This window comes from Solanum lycopersicum, chromosome 4, assembly GCF_036512215.1.
Source record: "Solanum lycopersicum chromosome 4, SLM_r2.1".
NCBI lineage: Eukaryota > Viridiplantae > Streptophyta > Magnoliopsida > Solanales > Solanaceae > Solanum > Solanum lycopersicum.
Window position 1 is genome coordinate 25,018,637 of NC_090803.1, and position 17,448 is coordinate 25,036,084.

Genomic DNA, 17,448 nt, shown 5'->3' on the forward strand with positions numbered 1-17,448 from the left:
CAGCATATCTGCAGGATTTTCAGTTGTGTGAATCTTTTTGACGTGAAATGATTCATTCTCCACTTTCTCACGAATCCAATGATATCTGACGTTAATGTATTTTGTTCTTACATGGTACATGGAGTTCTTGCTCAAGTCTATTGCACTCTGGCTGTCACAATAGACAATATACTCCATCTGATTCAAACCAAGCTCTTGAAGAAATCTCTTTAGCCATATCATCTCCTTGCCGGCTTCAGTAGCCGCAATATACTCAGCTTCAGTTGTAGATAGTGCAACACACTTCTACAACTTTGACTGCCATGATATAGCTCCCCCCGAAAAAGTAAACAAATATCCAGTAGTGGATTTTCTGTTATCAACGTCACCTGCCATATCAGAATCTGTATAGCCTTTCAAGATTGGATTTGATTCTCCAAAACACAAGCATTCATCTGAGCTTCCTCTAAGATACCTGAGTATCCATTTCACAGCTTCCCAATGCTCTTTTCCCAGATTTTTGAGAAATCTACTGACAACACCAACTGCGTGAGCAATATCAGGTCTAGTGCACACCATTGCATACATTAGACTTCCGACGACAGAGGAATATGGAACTTTGGCCATGTTCTTTTTTTCCTCCCTAGCTGTAGGACACATCTTCTTGCTCAATATGACCAGCAAGAGGTATACTCACAGGCTTCGCATTCTTCATATTGAAGCGCTCTAATACGCGTTCAATGTACTTCTTCTGGGACAAATAAATCTTCCTTTTATCTCTAAGACGAGTAATTCTCATGCCCAAAATTTGCTTGGCATGACCCAAGTCTTTCATTGAAAAAGACTTACACAACTCTTTATTTAGCTTGTCAATCTTGGAAGTATTCTTGCCCACAATCAACATATCATCCACATACAACAAAAGGAAGATAAAATCATTGTCATAAAATTTTTTTACAAATACGCAATGATCTGAAGAAGTCTTCTTATAGCCTTGCTCCCCCATAACATATTCAAACATTTTGTACCACTGTCTGGGAGCTTGTTTGAGGCCATAGAGACTCTTTTTGAGTTTGCATACAAAATTTTCTTTACCATCTTCTTTGAAGCCCTCAGGTTGTTCCATATAAATCTCTTCTTCTAGGTCACTGTGAAGCAAAGCCATCTTCACATCTATCTGCTCAATCTCTAAATTAAGACTAGCAACCAATCCTAGAACTGTGTGAATTAAGGACATTTTCACAACCAATCTAGCTTTGTACATGGGCTTCAAGTTGTGTTCTTCAACTTTAACTTTGAACACCCACTTGTTCTTCAAAGCTCTCATGCCCTTGGGCAATTTTACCAACTCATAAGTGTGGTTCTCATGCAAAGACTTCATCTCGTCTTGCATGGCTTCAATCCATTGATTCTTGTGCTCATCTTCCATGGCCTCCTCATAACATTTAGGTTCTCCCCCGTCAGTGAGTAACACATACTCATTGGGTGAATAACGAGAGGAAGGAAACCGCTGTCTTGTGGACCTCCGAAGCGGAATATTTGATTCGTCCACAACTTCATGAGCAACACGATCATCAATAACAATATCACTGTTATTATCAACATCCACATGTTGATTCGATAAATGATTTTGGGCGTCACCATGATTATCAAACCCAACAACATCATGCACACTTGTGTGAGGAACTTCATCATGATGAACTATACCATCAAAACTTGAAGATTCTACCTTCTCCGCTTTGTCAATACCTTCAATTGTTTGATTCTACATGAAAATAATATCACGGCTTCTCACAAGTTTCTTTTCAATTGGATCATATAGCCTGTAACAAAATTCATCTAGGACATATCCAATGAAGATGCAATGCCTTGTCTTGGCATCTAATTTGACCTATCATCTTTTGGCACATGTACAAAAGCTTTGCAACCAAATACTCTCAAATGGTCATAGGAAACATCCTTTCCATAACAAACACTATTTGGTACATCACTTTGCAAAGCAAACAGCAGGAGATAGATTAATAACATGTGCAGCGGTCAATAAAGCCTCACCCCAAAATGAGTTTGGAGACTTTGCTTCAGAAAGCAAACATCTAACTCTTTCCATCAAGGTCCTATTCATCCTCTCAGCCAAACCATTAAGCTGAGGAGTCTTGGGAGGAGTCTTCTGGTGTCTAATACCTTGATGCTTGCAGTATTCGTCAAATGGCCCACAATATTCACCACCATTATCAATACGAATACATTTTAATTTCTTTCCAGTTTCTCTTTCAACTAAAGCCTGAAACTTCTTAAAGACACCTAACACTTGGTCTTTAGTCTTCAAGACATAGACCCAAAGTTTTCTCGAGCAATCATCAATGAAAGTGACAAAGTAAAGTGCACCATCCAATATCTTTGTCTTTATTGGACCACATAAATCAGACTGCACTAACTCAAGCAACTCTGTCTTTCTCGAAGGAGGGTAGGACTTAAAGGAAACTCTATTTTGTTTATCAGCCAAGCAGTGCTCACATTTTTCTAATTTAGCACTTTGGAAATTTGATAATAATTTCTTCTTGGCTAGAACATTAAGTCCTTTCTCGCTAATGTGGCTAAGCCTCTTGTGCCATAATGTTGAAGAGCCATCCCTCTCAACCGCATTCACCATATCAACACAAGTAGAGGTCGTATTCCAATATAGACCATGATGTTTGTTGCCACGAGCCACAACCAAGGAACCCTTAATGAGCTTCCATTTTCCATCACCGTTGGTACTAACATATCCTTCATCATCTAAAACACCAACAGAAATTAGGTGCAGACGAACATCAGGAGCATGTTTCACATTGTTCAAAACTAGTTTAGTTCCAACACTAGTTTCCAAACAAATTGTACCAATACCAACCACCCTAGAAACAGTCTCATTACCCATACTCAAGGTTCCAAAATCACCAGGAGTGTAGGAAGAGAAAAAATCCTTCCTTGATGTCACATGAGATGCGGCACCAGTGTCCACAATTCAGCTTGACTCATCACAAGCAATATTTATCATGTTTGCATCAAGAACGGTAATAAGATCTTCGGTGGTAACGGTGGCTAGGCAATTTTCATTGTCATCTTGTTTAGTTTCCTCTTTGTTATTGTTCTCCCTCTTCAACTTCATGCAGAACTTTTTTGTGTGCTCTTTCATGCCATAATGGTAACACTCAATATCCTTAAGTCTGTCTTTGGATTTGCTCCTATTTTGTTCTCTATGCTGAGAACCACAAGTTTTATTTCTCCCCCTAAGGCCAGTTATCAGGACATCCGACGAAGAGGAACCTTGAGTTTTTCTTCTCATCTCTTCGTTCAAGACACTACTCTTGGCGGAATCCATAGAGATAACACCATCCAGAGCAGAATTTGACAATGACGTTCTAAATGTTTCCCATGAATCTGGTAGGGAACCAAGTAGAAGCAAGCCTTGAATTTCATCATCAAATTTGATGCCCATAGCAGATAATTGGTTCATAATCCCCTAAAAATTATTCAGATGGTCTGTCATTGGAGAACCATCATGATACTTCAAACTCAACATCTGCTTTATTAAGAACATTTTGTTGTTCAACACATTATCGTCGACCCATTGCCTAATGAATCCACAAACCTATCTATGCAACAGATTCCACTCTTCATCTGTTATATTATCAGTCTTTACAGTGGTAAATACTGGTTTATAGAAATTCTTGACATAAAGCAGATCTTCCATTTCCCCTTCCAAATGGCATAATTAACACCATTCAAAGTAACCATTTTACTTGTGTTGGCTTTCATTGTTTTCCCCAAAAAATATAGTTATCGCAAATCAAAGTAAATCTTTTCTGATGTGGAAGTTCAGACTGTGCTGCAACCACAGAGCATACTCAGATACAACCTTGGCTCTGAGACCAGTTTGTTTGGAAAACGCGGACAAGCACAAAAATATATATGGTAAAAGTAATGGAAATAAAATGGGAAGATAACTACACCAAGAATTTTACGTGGAAACCCTTCTGAATAAGGGAAAAAACCACGAGCCAAGAGGAGCAATTGATATTACTATAGTAAGGAATTTTACACTGTGTAGTCACGAATACAACACTCAAAGTGACTACTACACACTCAAAAGGAACAACACTCTTTTGGTTTCCGTCTTATTAAAATATCGCTCACACTCTATTTTTCTTCACAGACTATTTTCTTGTATAGTCTATGGAATACCTCACTTTGCTCTCAAAATGGTTTTTCTCTCTAACTTGGTGTGTTCTACAAATGAGCAAGAATGTTCTATTTATAGAAGGATAAAACCATGCTTATGTCACTAATGACATAGGTAAATATAGCAAAGTCAAAAATGGTTGCAAATCTTACCAATTTGTCAACTACCAAATCTTTTCTTTTCAACTCCAATTACTATTCCTTTTTAATAATTGTTTGTACCAATTGAATAGCTAAAGTTGACTAAAACAATGGGATGAATTCAACACTTTTAAACTGAGAGATCAACAAACTCCGCCTACCAAATGAAAATTGGCCTTTGTATTTAGTTACTTTTGAAACAGTAACCTTTATTAATCGTGATAGGGAGTCATTACTCGCATTTTATGTGCTATAAATTTAGAAGAGCAAATTTAAATGAAATTAGCAGTCTCATACTTCTTCTTTTTTCTTTCCATTTTTACCATCTACCTGTCAACTTAATAGTTCATTTTAACAACTTCAATTTATAGGACAATGTCTCAACTTCAAATTTATACCTATATTCACTTGGAATTGAACTCATCAGGCCATTTTTTGTGTTAAGACTGTTGAAAAGTCACATAAATGATATCAACTAAAGAAGTTTTCTTAACATTCTATATTTAACTTATTTGGAAAAGGTACAAGTAGCTCTAGACTATGACCGAAATCTCAGATACACATCTTAACTAAATTAAGATCTTTTTACTCCCCGTACTTATTTTTTTATAATTTTGTGCACCTTTTTGGCTTACGTGGTATCTAATAATCTCCTGCGCGTCTCAATTTTGTGGAGTCACGGAGTATGCCATGTAAGACTAAAGATGTACAAAATTACAAAAAAAAAATAAGCTTAAGACCTTAATTTAGTTATGATGTGTCTGGGATCTCGGTCATAGTCTAGGGCTACTTGTGCCTTATACCTATTGCATTCACCTATGTGCTTTGTTCCAGCATTACTTCTCAAGATTTCCACTAAACTTATGTGAAGTTATTGTGCCTGCAATATACTTTGGTATTGTTATAATTTACCTGTGCGCTTTTTGTAGTATCTTTTCACTTCCTAATATTTATTTTGTAGGTCATGATTGTTGGAATTAATGGATCAATGTTTAGTGTTTCAAAATTGTCTCTTAGTTTTTCAAGAAGTCTCTTTAGAATTTTGTAATACATGTATCTAGTAAATTGTGATACATGTATTTAGTTATTTGTGAAAAGACTTTTTGTTTTCTATTTTGAGTAGTATAAATAGTGATGTAGTTGATGATTATAATAATCTCAAGTGGCCTTAAGTAGCCTATAATAAACTTGAGCATTTTCTAAAGGTATTATTTTTTCTTTCATATTTCCTACAAATTGGTATCAAGAGCAGGTTTTCTTCTTAATTTGGGGTTAGGTGAAGAAAAAAATATGGCATCCAAAACAATTGAAGGTGTTGATTCTTCAGTGTTTCTTACTCCATTTTTTTATGAAACTGATTTTGAATACTGGAAGATAAGAATGAGAACACATTTGAAAACTGAAGGTTAGTGGACTATTGTTGCAAATGGCTTTGAAGAGCCAGACAACGATGATGATCTTACAGCAGCAGAGATGAAAAATCTTGAGGCTAAGTATCGTCAAGATGCAAAAGCCTTGAGCAAAATCCAAATAGGAGTCTCAAAAGCATATTTTGAAAAAATTGCTACTTGTGAGACTACAAAGGAAGCTTGGGATTTTTTGGAAACTGAGGTTTATGGTGACGAAAAATGTACGCACTATAAATCTCCAAACTCTTAGAAGAGAGTTTCAAAATCTAAAGATGATAGAATCTGAAAAAATTGATGAATATTGCACAAGAGTCATGAATATCGTTAATGAAATGAGTAATCATAGTCATACAATTTCTGACCAACAAGTTGTGGAAAAGATTCTAATTAGTGTCACAGAAAAGTATGAGTACATCGTTGATATCACTGAGGAGACGAAAGATCTTTCTAAGCTTTTCATCAAAGAGCTAGCTGATTCATTTCGTGCACATGAGAAGCGGAGATTTTTTCGTGAAGATCAACCCAAAGAGACGATTTTGCAGTCCAAAATAAATGAGAATTTTCAAAATTTCTCAAAAAATCATCAGAAAAAAATCACAAGACAATAAAGAACCAGGATCATGATGGTTCTTCCAAGAAGGTTGAAGAAAAAGGTGAGAAAAACTCTAGTCTTTTTTGTAAAGTTTGCAAAAAGACTAATCACAATGCAGAAAAATATTGACACAAAGGCAAGCCCTAATGTAACTTTTGTAAGAAAATTTGCCACGTTGAAAAGGATTGTTGGCACAAGAAACAGGAGCAATCAAATTTTTGTGAAACACATGAGGAAGAAAGGGAAGAAAATATTTTTTAGCTTCTAAATCTGATGCTTCAACAAAAAGCAAGGAATGGTATGTTGATAGTGGTTGTAGTAATCACATGACTGGAGATGAAGAGGTTTTCCTCTCAATTAATAATAGCATCACTACTAAAGTGAAGATGGGGAATGGAGCCTTAGTTTATGCGAAAGGTAAAGGTACTATTTCGATCAACATGAAAGGATGCGGTAAGCAAATTCATGATGCTCTTTATGTTCCTAACTTAGAAGAAAATTTGCTTAGTGTTGGTCAACTCATAGAATATGGTTATTCTCTTGTGTTTAGAGATAATTGTTGCAAAATTTATGATAAAATTGTGTCAAATCAAGTCATCGTTGAAGTAAAGATGATAAAAAGAAACTTCTCTTTGCAATTTTATTACAATGCATTAAAAATGAAATTGTAGATGATTCATGGATTTGACGCAAAAGATTTTGTCACTTGAATTTTCATGGTTTAGAGCTTCTCAAGCAAAAGAACATGGTGCAAGGCCTTCCTGAGATACATACTGAGATGGATGCATGTGAAAGTTGTATAATGGGAAAGCAACACAGGAAGTCTTTTCCAAAAGGGTGTCTTGGAGAGCAAGTGTATTTTTGGAACTAATTTGTACCGACATTTGTGGACCAATGAAGACTCCATCTCTTGGAAGTCAAAGATATTTTCTAATCTTTATTGATGATTTCTCAAGAATGACTTGAGTTTATTTCTTGAAAGAAAAGTCAGAAGCATTTGATACATTCAATAAATTTAAAGCCCCTATTGAGAAGCAAAAAGGTTGCAGCATCAAAACCACTCACAGTGATCGAGGAGGCGAGTACACAAGTCAAGAATTTGAAGAATATTGCAAAAATGAAAGCATTCAGAAGCGACTTACAGCACGGTATACTCCTCAACAAAATGGTGTATCTGAAAGAAGAAATAGAACAATTGTTGAAATGACCAGAACTATGATCATGAGAAAGGGCTGCCAAAATACTTTTGGGCAGAAGCAGTGAATACAACAGTTCACATCCTTAACAGGTGTCCAACAAAGGCACTAAAGGACAAGACACCAGTTGAAGCTTGGAGTGGAAATAAACCTTATGTAAGTCATTTTAAAATTTTTGGGTGTATTTGTTATGCTCATGTACCTGCTGAGAAAAGAACAAAATTGGATGAAAAAAGTCAAAAATGTGTCTTTCTTGGTTATAGTGATGTGACAAAAGGATATAGGCTTCTCGATGTCAAAACTAACAAACTTGTTGTTAGTAGATATGTCATTTTTTATGAAAACACAACATTGAATTGGGAGGATAAAAATATAGAGAATATTGCTATCATATCTTCAAATCAAGAAGAGGATGAGAAAGATGAAGATGTCTCTCAAGGGGGAGAAATCCCAGATTTAGATAATGAAGATCCCCCTCCAAGAGGAACCAAAAATATTGAGTGACATTTATCAAAGATGTAATTTTGCCGGTGTTGTGCCAGACAATTATGAAGACGCAATAAAGTATGATGTTTCGAAGAAAGCCATGGAAGAAAAAATTCGAATGATCGGAAAAAATAATACTTGGGAGCTTGTGGCTATTCCTAGAGAAAGAGATGTTGTAAGTCTAAAATGGATTTACAAAATCAAACTCAATCAGGAAGGAGATATTCAAAAGCACAAAGCAAGGTTGGTTGCTAGAGGCTTCACGCAAAAATCAGGTATTGATTTTTATGAAACTTTTTCTCCAGTTACTCGTCTTGAGAGAATTTGAACTGTAATTGTTGTTGCTGCACAAAAGAAATGGAAGATATTTCAACTTGATGTTAAATCAACATTTTTGAATGGGAAACTTGATGAAGAGATTTATGTTGAGCAACCTCAAGAATTTTTTGTTCAAGGGGGGAGAAGAAAAGGTGTATAGACTAAAAAAATCTCTTTACGGACTGAAGCAAGCTCCAAGAGCCTGGTACAATGAAATTGATACATACTTTCTTAAAAATAATTTTCAAAGAAGTAAAAGTGAAGCCACTTTGTATGTGAACAAAGAACATGTCAGCATTATCATTGTTTGTCTCTACGTGGATGATTTGCTCTTTACAGGAAATGATGTAAAGATGATGCAAAATTTCAAACAAGATATGATGCATGCTTATGAAATGAGTGATCTTGGATTGTTAAATTATTTCTTGGGCATCGAAGTTTCTCAAGTGAAAGAAGGAATTTTCATTTCTCAAAAGAAGTATACTAAAAGTATTCTTCAAAAGTTCAAAATGATGGATTGCAGGTCTGTGGCCATACCATTAGCAGCAAATGAGAAGTTTAGAAAAGATGATGGAGAAAAAAAAGTTAATAGCTCACTTTTTAGGAGTTTGATTGGAAGTTTGCTATATCTTACTTCAATAAGGTCAGATATTATGTTTACTGCTAGTTTATTATCCAGATTTATGCAAGAACCAATCTAAGTGCATGTTGAAGCTGCAAAGTGTGTTTACGCTACTTGCAAGGAACAATGGATTATGGGATAATGTACAAATTTGGTGGAAATTTAAACTTAATTGGTTATTCTGATAATGATTGGGGTGGAAGTATAGATGACATGAAGAGTACTTCTGATTATGCTTTCTTATTTGGATCAAACATTTGTTCTTGGTTATCAAAAAAGCAAAGTGTTGTTGCTCAATCCACTGCCGAAGCAGAATATGTTTCAACATCCAAAACTACTTCTCAAGCTATTTGGCTTAGGAGAATATTTGAAGACATTGGTGAAAAACAAAAAAAAAAGGATTGTGATAACAAATCAGCAATTGTCATTGCCATCGCCAAGAATCCAGTCAGCCATTAAAGATCAAAGCATATTTACATCAAGTATCATTTTATCCGAGAAGCACAAGAGAAAGGCGAAATTCAGTTGAATTATTGTCAGATAGGAGAACAACTTGCTGACATCTTCACCAAAGCACTTCCTAGAAATTTTTTTTGCTATCTTCGAAAACGCATTGGAGTTCTCAAGCAAAATGCATTAAGAGGGAGTGTTGGAATTAATGCATCAATGTTTAGTCTTCCAAAATTGTCTCTTAGTTTTTCAAGAAGTATCTTTAGAATTTCGTAGTACATGTATCTACTAAATTGTGATACGTGTATTAAGTTATTTGTGCAACACTTTTTGTTTTCTATTTTGAGTAGTATAAATAGTGATGTAGTTAATGATTGTAATCATCTCAAGTGGCCTTAAATAGCCTATAATAAATTTGAACATTTTTTAAAGATATTATTTTTCCTTTCATATTTTCTACAATGATACCTGAGGCTATTGGAATTGTCATGGCTCCTACCGATACATCAAGGTCTTTTTCTTATTCTTAAGCTCATTTAGTCCAAGAGTAATTGTCAAGTTGACAGTAGTTTGAAAAACAGAGATAGCAATAACTTATTTATATTTATTTGGAATGTGTTAGGGCATGCGAAATATTTCGGCTATCTGATGGTGGAAAGAAAATCCTCAAGGACTGCCCAGAGAAAGGATTTCATCCTCATAAAGAACCAGTTGATCGGAGTCCCCTCTATGGGATTGCTCCAATGGCTATATTAATTCATGTCTAAGACTAGAGATATTTTATTTGTGATGACGGGATGAAGTAGCATATATGTCTTGTTGAAATAGCTGAACAAAACTTTCTTATTTGGAATCCAAGCAGACTATCAAAACTACAGTGATAAAAGAGCTAGTAAATGTCGTAATGATTTAAGATAAATAAAAATAAAGCTTGTTGTGGTGTTGGAGTGAAAAGCGAATCTTACACTGTAGTATAGGGGTACAATTGAATCATTTTGTATATTAGTTCTAGAAACGTGCTTTGCAAGTTTGATCTCTGTTACTGTTATAATTTATATAGGCCAGATATAAAATTGCTCAATATTGTCTGACGTATTTCTATATATCTTTTTGTGCATATAAAATAAATTTTTTTAGTGTTTACTTTTTACCTAGAACTTAAATATCAACAATTTTTTTGGTGAATGATGAACAACTTGTAAGGATAGAACTAAGCCCCAAGGCTGAAATTTCTTGCGACATAAATACTCCTACAATCATTAAAAATAAAAAAAAATGAATGAAGGACACAAACCAATAAGAAAAATAGTGACCAATAAAAAAATATTACAAGAACTATTAGATTATGTGTTTCTCCAACAACCATGAAAACAAAAAATGAACGAAGACACAAATTAATAAGAAAAATAGTGACCAATAAAAAAATACTCCTTACAGAAGAACTATTAGATGATGAAAACAAAGTGTGGTAGATTAATATTTTTTATCCAATTTATAAAGGGAGAAATTAAGTACATGAAAGGTTTGTGCATGAATGTGTTTAATGATAGAAACTAAAAAGTTTTAACATTCAAATTCATTAAGAAATGAAAAATGATAAGTTGTAACATCGAATCATGTATTTGGTCTAGTTTAATTGTCATTGTTGATTTAATTTTTAAAATTAGTAAAAAAAATTTAATTTAAAAAATTAGTGAAGGACATTTTCGTAATCTAACTTTAAACTTAAAATCTTTCCACACATAATTATATATAATGATATATGATATGATTGTAATGGTATATCTGGTCCAGTTTAATTTAATTTATTGCCAATCAGTGCAACCACTGGTGTACATTATAGGGTCTTTTTAAAAAATTTAATTCTTGGTATATTTTTCTTATGCTAAAAGATGAAGTACCATCACCATATTTTATTTACGAGGAAAGGACACAAATCAAACCACTTTAGATCTTAATTATTAGAAGGGAAAAAGGATGATCTATCCTTGAATTTTGATAAATGGTACGTATATGCCTTTTATTATATTTTGCGTCTATTTAAACTCCTTGCTGTCCAATTATAGGTACACACATGTCCCTTTCACTAAGGATCCCTTCTTTTTGTACACGTATTTTAATTCTAATGAACTACCCATTTAGCCTTTCTTTTAAAATCATAAACCAATAATCCACCTCATAGACCCAATACCCTTCCTAATCCCTCTAAGATATATCCTAATTAAAAGACCCAAACCTAACAGGTCTCGTTCCTATCGCACAAAATTCTAGCCTCCATCAAGTTCGTCGATTCCGCCGCGTCTTGCTCGATTCATCGCGTGTTCTTAATTTTGTAGTCAAGTTTCATCTATATGTCGTCTCTCTCAAATCAAACCTAAAATCATGTCTGGAAGTACGTGTCATTCAATTAGTAACTTTGTGATGATACCTTGTGTTTGTGGTAAAATGGCTCGTTGTTTCACTTCAAGAACTCCATTGAACTCTGGAAGAAGATTTTATAGATGTTATAAACCTAAGATACAATTTTCGCTAAATGTAAATTAATATGATTTATGCTTGTATTTTGGTGATTATGAGTTCTTCTCTGTTATTTTTATCAAATTGAAAATTGTGGATTTTGGAGGTGGGAAGACAATTCTTCAGAAAGTTCTTCCATTGAAGTTAATTTACTGAAGTCTAAATTGGAAGTTGCTACATTGAAAATGAAGAATTTGAGAGAGTCTTTGAGTGCGGTTAAGATTGAAAGAGACAATTTGAAGATACAATTGAAGAATTTAGAGAGTTTAAACCACTTCGAGGTGAATAAATCAAGAAATTTGGAAGCGTCAAAGTTGAAGATGTTGTGTGTATTGTCATTGACTTTGTTTGTGGTAATCGTTGTTGCAATTTTCTGACTGATTAACTGTTGTGTTGCTTGAGGAATATATGTTGCTGAATTTCAGTTTAAAGTGTTAGCTATTTCAAGTGTTCCTATGCATTAGTGAATCTTACGTTTTGAATGTAATCTTCAATTATTGGCCATTATTTAGTGTAGCTATTGCTTCAAACGTATTGTGGATTTCGAGTTGGCTTTGAATATTATTTTGTGTCTTTTGCCTTGAAGTTTGTAGTATTTAGAGGTGTTATATTAGTTATTATGTTGAAGATGGATAAATTTTATGATATTGCCATTATGTTTTCCTTGTTTTATGAGAATTTGAAAATGAAATGAAAGCTTGTCTTACAGAAAGCCACTAAACTAACGCAATATTAAATTTGCACAAAATCACAAAAAAAACACCATATATAACATTCAAACATTTGTCATATATATGCAAACGACATTTGGGCAGCCTAATAACAGTAAAAGCAAAACAGAATACCGAAACGACAAGTTTAACCTTACTGGCATTAGCCTATACAGAATAGTACCACCAAACCATCACAAAAACATCATTTAAAGCACCAGCCTATACAAAACATAGCAAAAAAAACAAGTTTAGCCTTAACATCAATAAAGACACCAACCTATTCAAAACATAACAACAAAAACAAATTTAGCCTTAACATCAATAAAGGCACCAACATACACAAAAACAGTAACAACACATAATCATCATCCCTTTCGTGGCTCAACTTTTGTAGCTGGTTTGTAGTAATTGCACTCTATTCATTTCAAGTTAAGCCAGTTGGTTCTATGGAAAGATTTGCAGGTTCATTAACACCAAAATTTTAACCTCTGAAGCCTATTACTCTACTTCCAATTGATTGTTGTGGGCTTTGTCTCTTTCTCAATCTTGTTAGAAAAGCTTCTTCTGAAATTACTCTTGGCCTTAGTCTAGGGGTGAAAAATAGTTTCTAGAAGAAGCATATGCAGATTGAGTATCTGTGTTGGTTGTGGGGCTGTGCAGTTGATGTCTTCCTCAGAAGCTTCATCTTCATCAACTGAACCTCTCCTAGATTGCCTCTTTTTTCCCCTGCCAGTTTCTTTTCCTTGCCTAGCAGGTTGCTTCCCCTACTTTGCCTTATTTATCATAATAGAAGACAGACAATTAGTAAAACGGAGTAATTATTTGATGAATTAAAGATTAAATGAAAATTATCTTTTCACATCCTCTTGCATTATGGTTTTGTTCTCCACAAACTACAACAAATTCAATTATTAGGGATGGATAATTTGATCAGTTATAAATAACTTTTCGTCACAAAAAATTTGTATGACGAAAAAAATTTCATCAATTAGTCGTTGCTAAATGTGGATCACTAAAAGTCTATAGAGACGGTTTAGTGTTTTTGTCACAAAAAAGTTATATTAACTACAAAAGAAAAAATTCGTGCCTAAATGCACAAACATTTATGACAAATTTATTTGTCACAAAAAGTGTACTATTTTGTATTTGATAGTATGACTGTCACTAAACATGTTCTTACTACCGACAAACCTACATTATCACTAATTATTTCATTCAATCAGTGACGAAACTAATTGTCTCTAAAGCTATATACATTTCGAGATTGAACAAATATAATTTCGTCACTAATAATTTATTTTTTGTGTACAAAATTTCCTTTGGTCCTTGAATGTATACAAATTGGGACAAATTTACTATTATAAAAATGAATAATAATTTTGTAGCTAAATCTATTATCTTATCACTGAAAGAATTAGTTTTATTGACATCGTATAATTGTCACTATAAATTATTATGATTAGTTATGATTATAACTGTCACAAAATAAAAAATTAATTCGTATTCAATAAAAAGGATGATATTAGGACAAAAGAAAAAATTTCACTAAATGTAGTCAACTTATAGTGAACTAATTTGTTTGGTGACAAAAACATTTGTCTGAAAAACTTAAATTACTCGTTGCTAAAAAGTTACCTTTAATGATGAAATATTTTGTCACTAATTACAAATATTTGATGACATTTAATTATTACACATTAATATTAATTTTTAAATTATTATGTTAAATAGATTGAAAATTAAATAATAAAACATGTCAAATAACAAAAAAATTCACCCATGATCGTACAATTGAAAAGAACTAAAATTATACCGAGGTAGTATTCATCCATGATCATACAATTTAAAAGAACTAAAACATAAGAAGTTCCTAAAGTAGAAGCAAAATATGTCCAATAACAAGATAAACTAACTGAAATCTACTAAATATTACTCCCAAATTATGACAAATAAGAAGCACTTTCTTCCAAAGTACCAATACTGTGGTGACATTTACACGTGTTATACCTGTGCAAAAAGAGAGGAAACAAAATTAAGATTTAACTTAAAATATTCATACTACGGTCAAAAGTAGAATATGTAACACATGTTATGTCTTCCATATGTAGTAATTCTCAGTTTTATAAGACCTGCAAAACAAATTATACATAATAGAAGGGCATCCAAGGCATTATATAATCTGCTACTCATGGATTTTGTTTCTTGGAGGATTTATGTTTGGTATTGTTATAACTGTTAAATTTTGAAGTTCCTTTTTAAAAAAAAAAAAGGAATCCACTAAACAAAGCAACACCAGTGAATTTAACATCTCATACATACAGATATCTTTGAGGACACACCAACTATGACATTTTGTCCAACACTATTCAAATTTATTATTTCCAGATTACTCCTATGAATGATAAGCTCATCCCCAAGAAAAAATTACCTCAGTTAACAGAGCATGCTACGATTTGCTTCAGCTATGGACAATAGCAAGATAAGTGAAATACTCGGTAAATATCATATCAACTATGTGTTGGATAATATCGAGGGAAAGGGCTTACCAAAGATTGCAATTATTCAAGAAAGTTAATCAGATAGAAAGATGGAATTGTGAATAGCAAACCTGGTGTGCAGTTTAACACAAGTAATATACATGTTCGATAAAGGAAAAAGATGGATTTGTTCACTCAAATATGCTTCACATAGTTTGGAGACACAAGACTTCACTAATTCTGTCAATCATTCCAGTTATGAATCAAGGGGAAACTTATAAGCACATTACTGTCAATAGGTTTACTGCCATATAATTTTATACATTTTTGCGTAATAATTAAATGTAGCTCTTAGTTATCACTTTCATATCATATTTCACTTATTATTTATGATGTTAGACTAAAATTGTTGGAATGCTGCTAATGTATATGATACGCTATTATGAAGAAAAAAAAGACTTTTCTAATAGTACAAAACTTTGCTATCAAGAACTATGAAAAGCACCAAGATGAAGTTGGACAAATTAAGAGGAGACTTCCTTTGGCATGGATACAATGAAATTAAAGGTAATAACCTAGTCAAATGGGAGATAACCTTGAACAACAGAGACAAAAGGGAGTTGGGTGTTGTTGGGTTTAGCAAGTGTGAATGGAAAAAGAAAAGAGAGAATATGAAAAGTGAGGGAACTATTTTGGAGGGAAAATGAAAAGTCATTTGCAAAGTGCAAATGAAAAATCATTTCTCCAATATCGGCAAAAGAAACGAAAATTGTTGTCCTTATATAAGGAAACACTTCCATTACTTCTTAAAGAGATAAGAAGAAGATGCCCCTCGTGCCGTCGTCGTCGTCGCTCGCTCAGCTTCGGCTTCGGATTCGGATTTGGCAAATGATGTGATTGATTGATAAATTTTTTGGACAAAATTTATTTAATCAGTTTTTGTTAAATCAAATAAATCTTGTTAATATTATCTCTTACAAATTTGCGGTAACGATAACATTCCTAAAAGTTGTTACCCTTTCTGAAAAGTCGTTACTTTCCGAAAAGACGTTACTTTCCAAAAAGTAGTTATTTTCCTAACAGACACATTTTTCTGAAAAGTTGTTATTTTTTCCATCTGAAATAAACGGGTCTGAATAGATTTCTCTGAACATACACGTTTCTTGCTGAAAATGGCTATAAAAGGAAGTCAATTTTTGATTTTTCAAACACTGAAAATTTTTATTTCTCTGCATTTATTTTTCTCTCAAATAAAATCAAAGTGTCGATCGACTGAGTCTGTGTAACTTATTGTTGTTCTTAAGTTCGTTGAAGTTAAAGAAGTTTGAGGTACCACTATTTCATTAACAGGTTTAATCCGTTTTATCTTGGGAGAAATTAATCCATAACCTTGGGTACAGTGAGGGGATTAAATTTCATAAGGACGCACAATAATTTCTGTGGACTCGGATTAATTCTTGTATTTTATATTTTTTCTGCTTCATCTTATTTCTGTTTCTGTTTATTAATCTTATAAATACATGTTATTGTAAGAATAAGAGGTGTTAGATATTTGAGGAAACAAAACAATAGCCTATTGATAAAGTAGTTAAGGAGATATAATAAAGAGGCAAGCCTTATGGAAGGATGTCACCAGATCAAAGTACGGTGAGTTCAATCCATGGTGCAGTAATGTTTGATACCTATGGGGTGGGGGTCCGGAGAAATATCAGAAACTTATGTCATAAACTTCTAGCTAATATGTAAACTGAAGTTGGAGATGGTACGAGAACTAAGTTTTGGGCAGATGTGGGGAACAAACACATTCCACTAGAAGAATACCTTAAAAATTCATTCTTGATATGTAGCGATCCATATGCAAATATCAATGAATTTTGGACTGAACAAGGGTGGTATCTGATCTTCAGAAGGTTTTTGAATAACTGGAAAGTGAAGAGAGTGAACAAATTTCTTGATCTATTAGAAAAATCTCTTGCACCACCAGTGCTCCTAATTCTTTGAGACGGAAACATAGTAAAGATGAGGCTTTCACTCTTAGCACGACATACAAAACAGAAAGTCCTCAGCGAAGAAACACGAAGAATATAACATTATCATTTTAAAATCAGAAACATGGAGTAAGACATTAACAAGGATAGCAATTGAAGTTCTACAATGTTGATATCCTATTCCCATGTCTTAAAATCCACATTTTTTTTTGTAATAAGAAGGAAATCTCATCTTTATATCTACTTAGCTACTGAAATTTAATATTTCTCATTTATAAGGTCTGATAGTTTTTCTACAATCTATCCAATAAGCTTAGGAAGCAACTGAAGTCAAGGCAATAT

At 33.4% G+C, this 17,448-nt stretch overlaps 1 protein-coding gene across 1 annotated transcript; it reads left to right on the top strand.

The window, feature by feature from the left end:
* Positions 1-8,121: 8,121 nt before the first annotated feature.
* On the top strand, positions 8,122-9,040 carry LOC138348029 (uncharacterized mitochondrial protein AtMg00810-like). The gene is made up of 2 exons (XM_069296635.1): positions 8,122-8,296; positions 8,679-9,040. The coding sequence occupies exons 1-2, from the start codon at positions 8,122-8,124 to the stop codon at positions 9,038-9,040; spliced, it is 537 nt and encodes a 178-aa protein (XP_069152736.1).
* Positions 9,041-17,448: the final 8,408 nt, after the last annotated feature.

Excerpts from the sequence above, each read along its gene's own strand:
- LOC138348029 (XM_069296635.1), top strand. The coding sequence starts at position 8,122 with ATGGAAGAAAAAATTCGAATGATCGGAAAAAATAATACTTGGGAGCTT. Across the intron at positions 8,297-8,678 it reads AGGCTTCACGCAAAAATCAG|GAAATGATGTAAAGATGATG; the intron begins GTATTGATTTTT and ends TGCTCTTTACAG.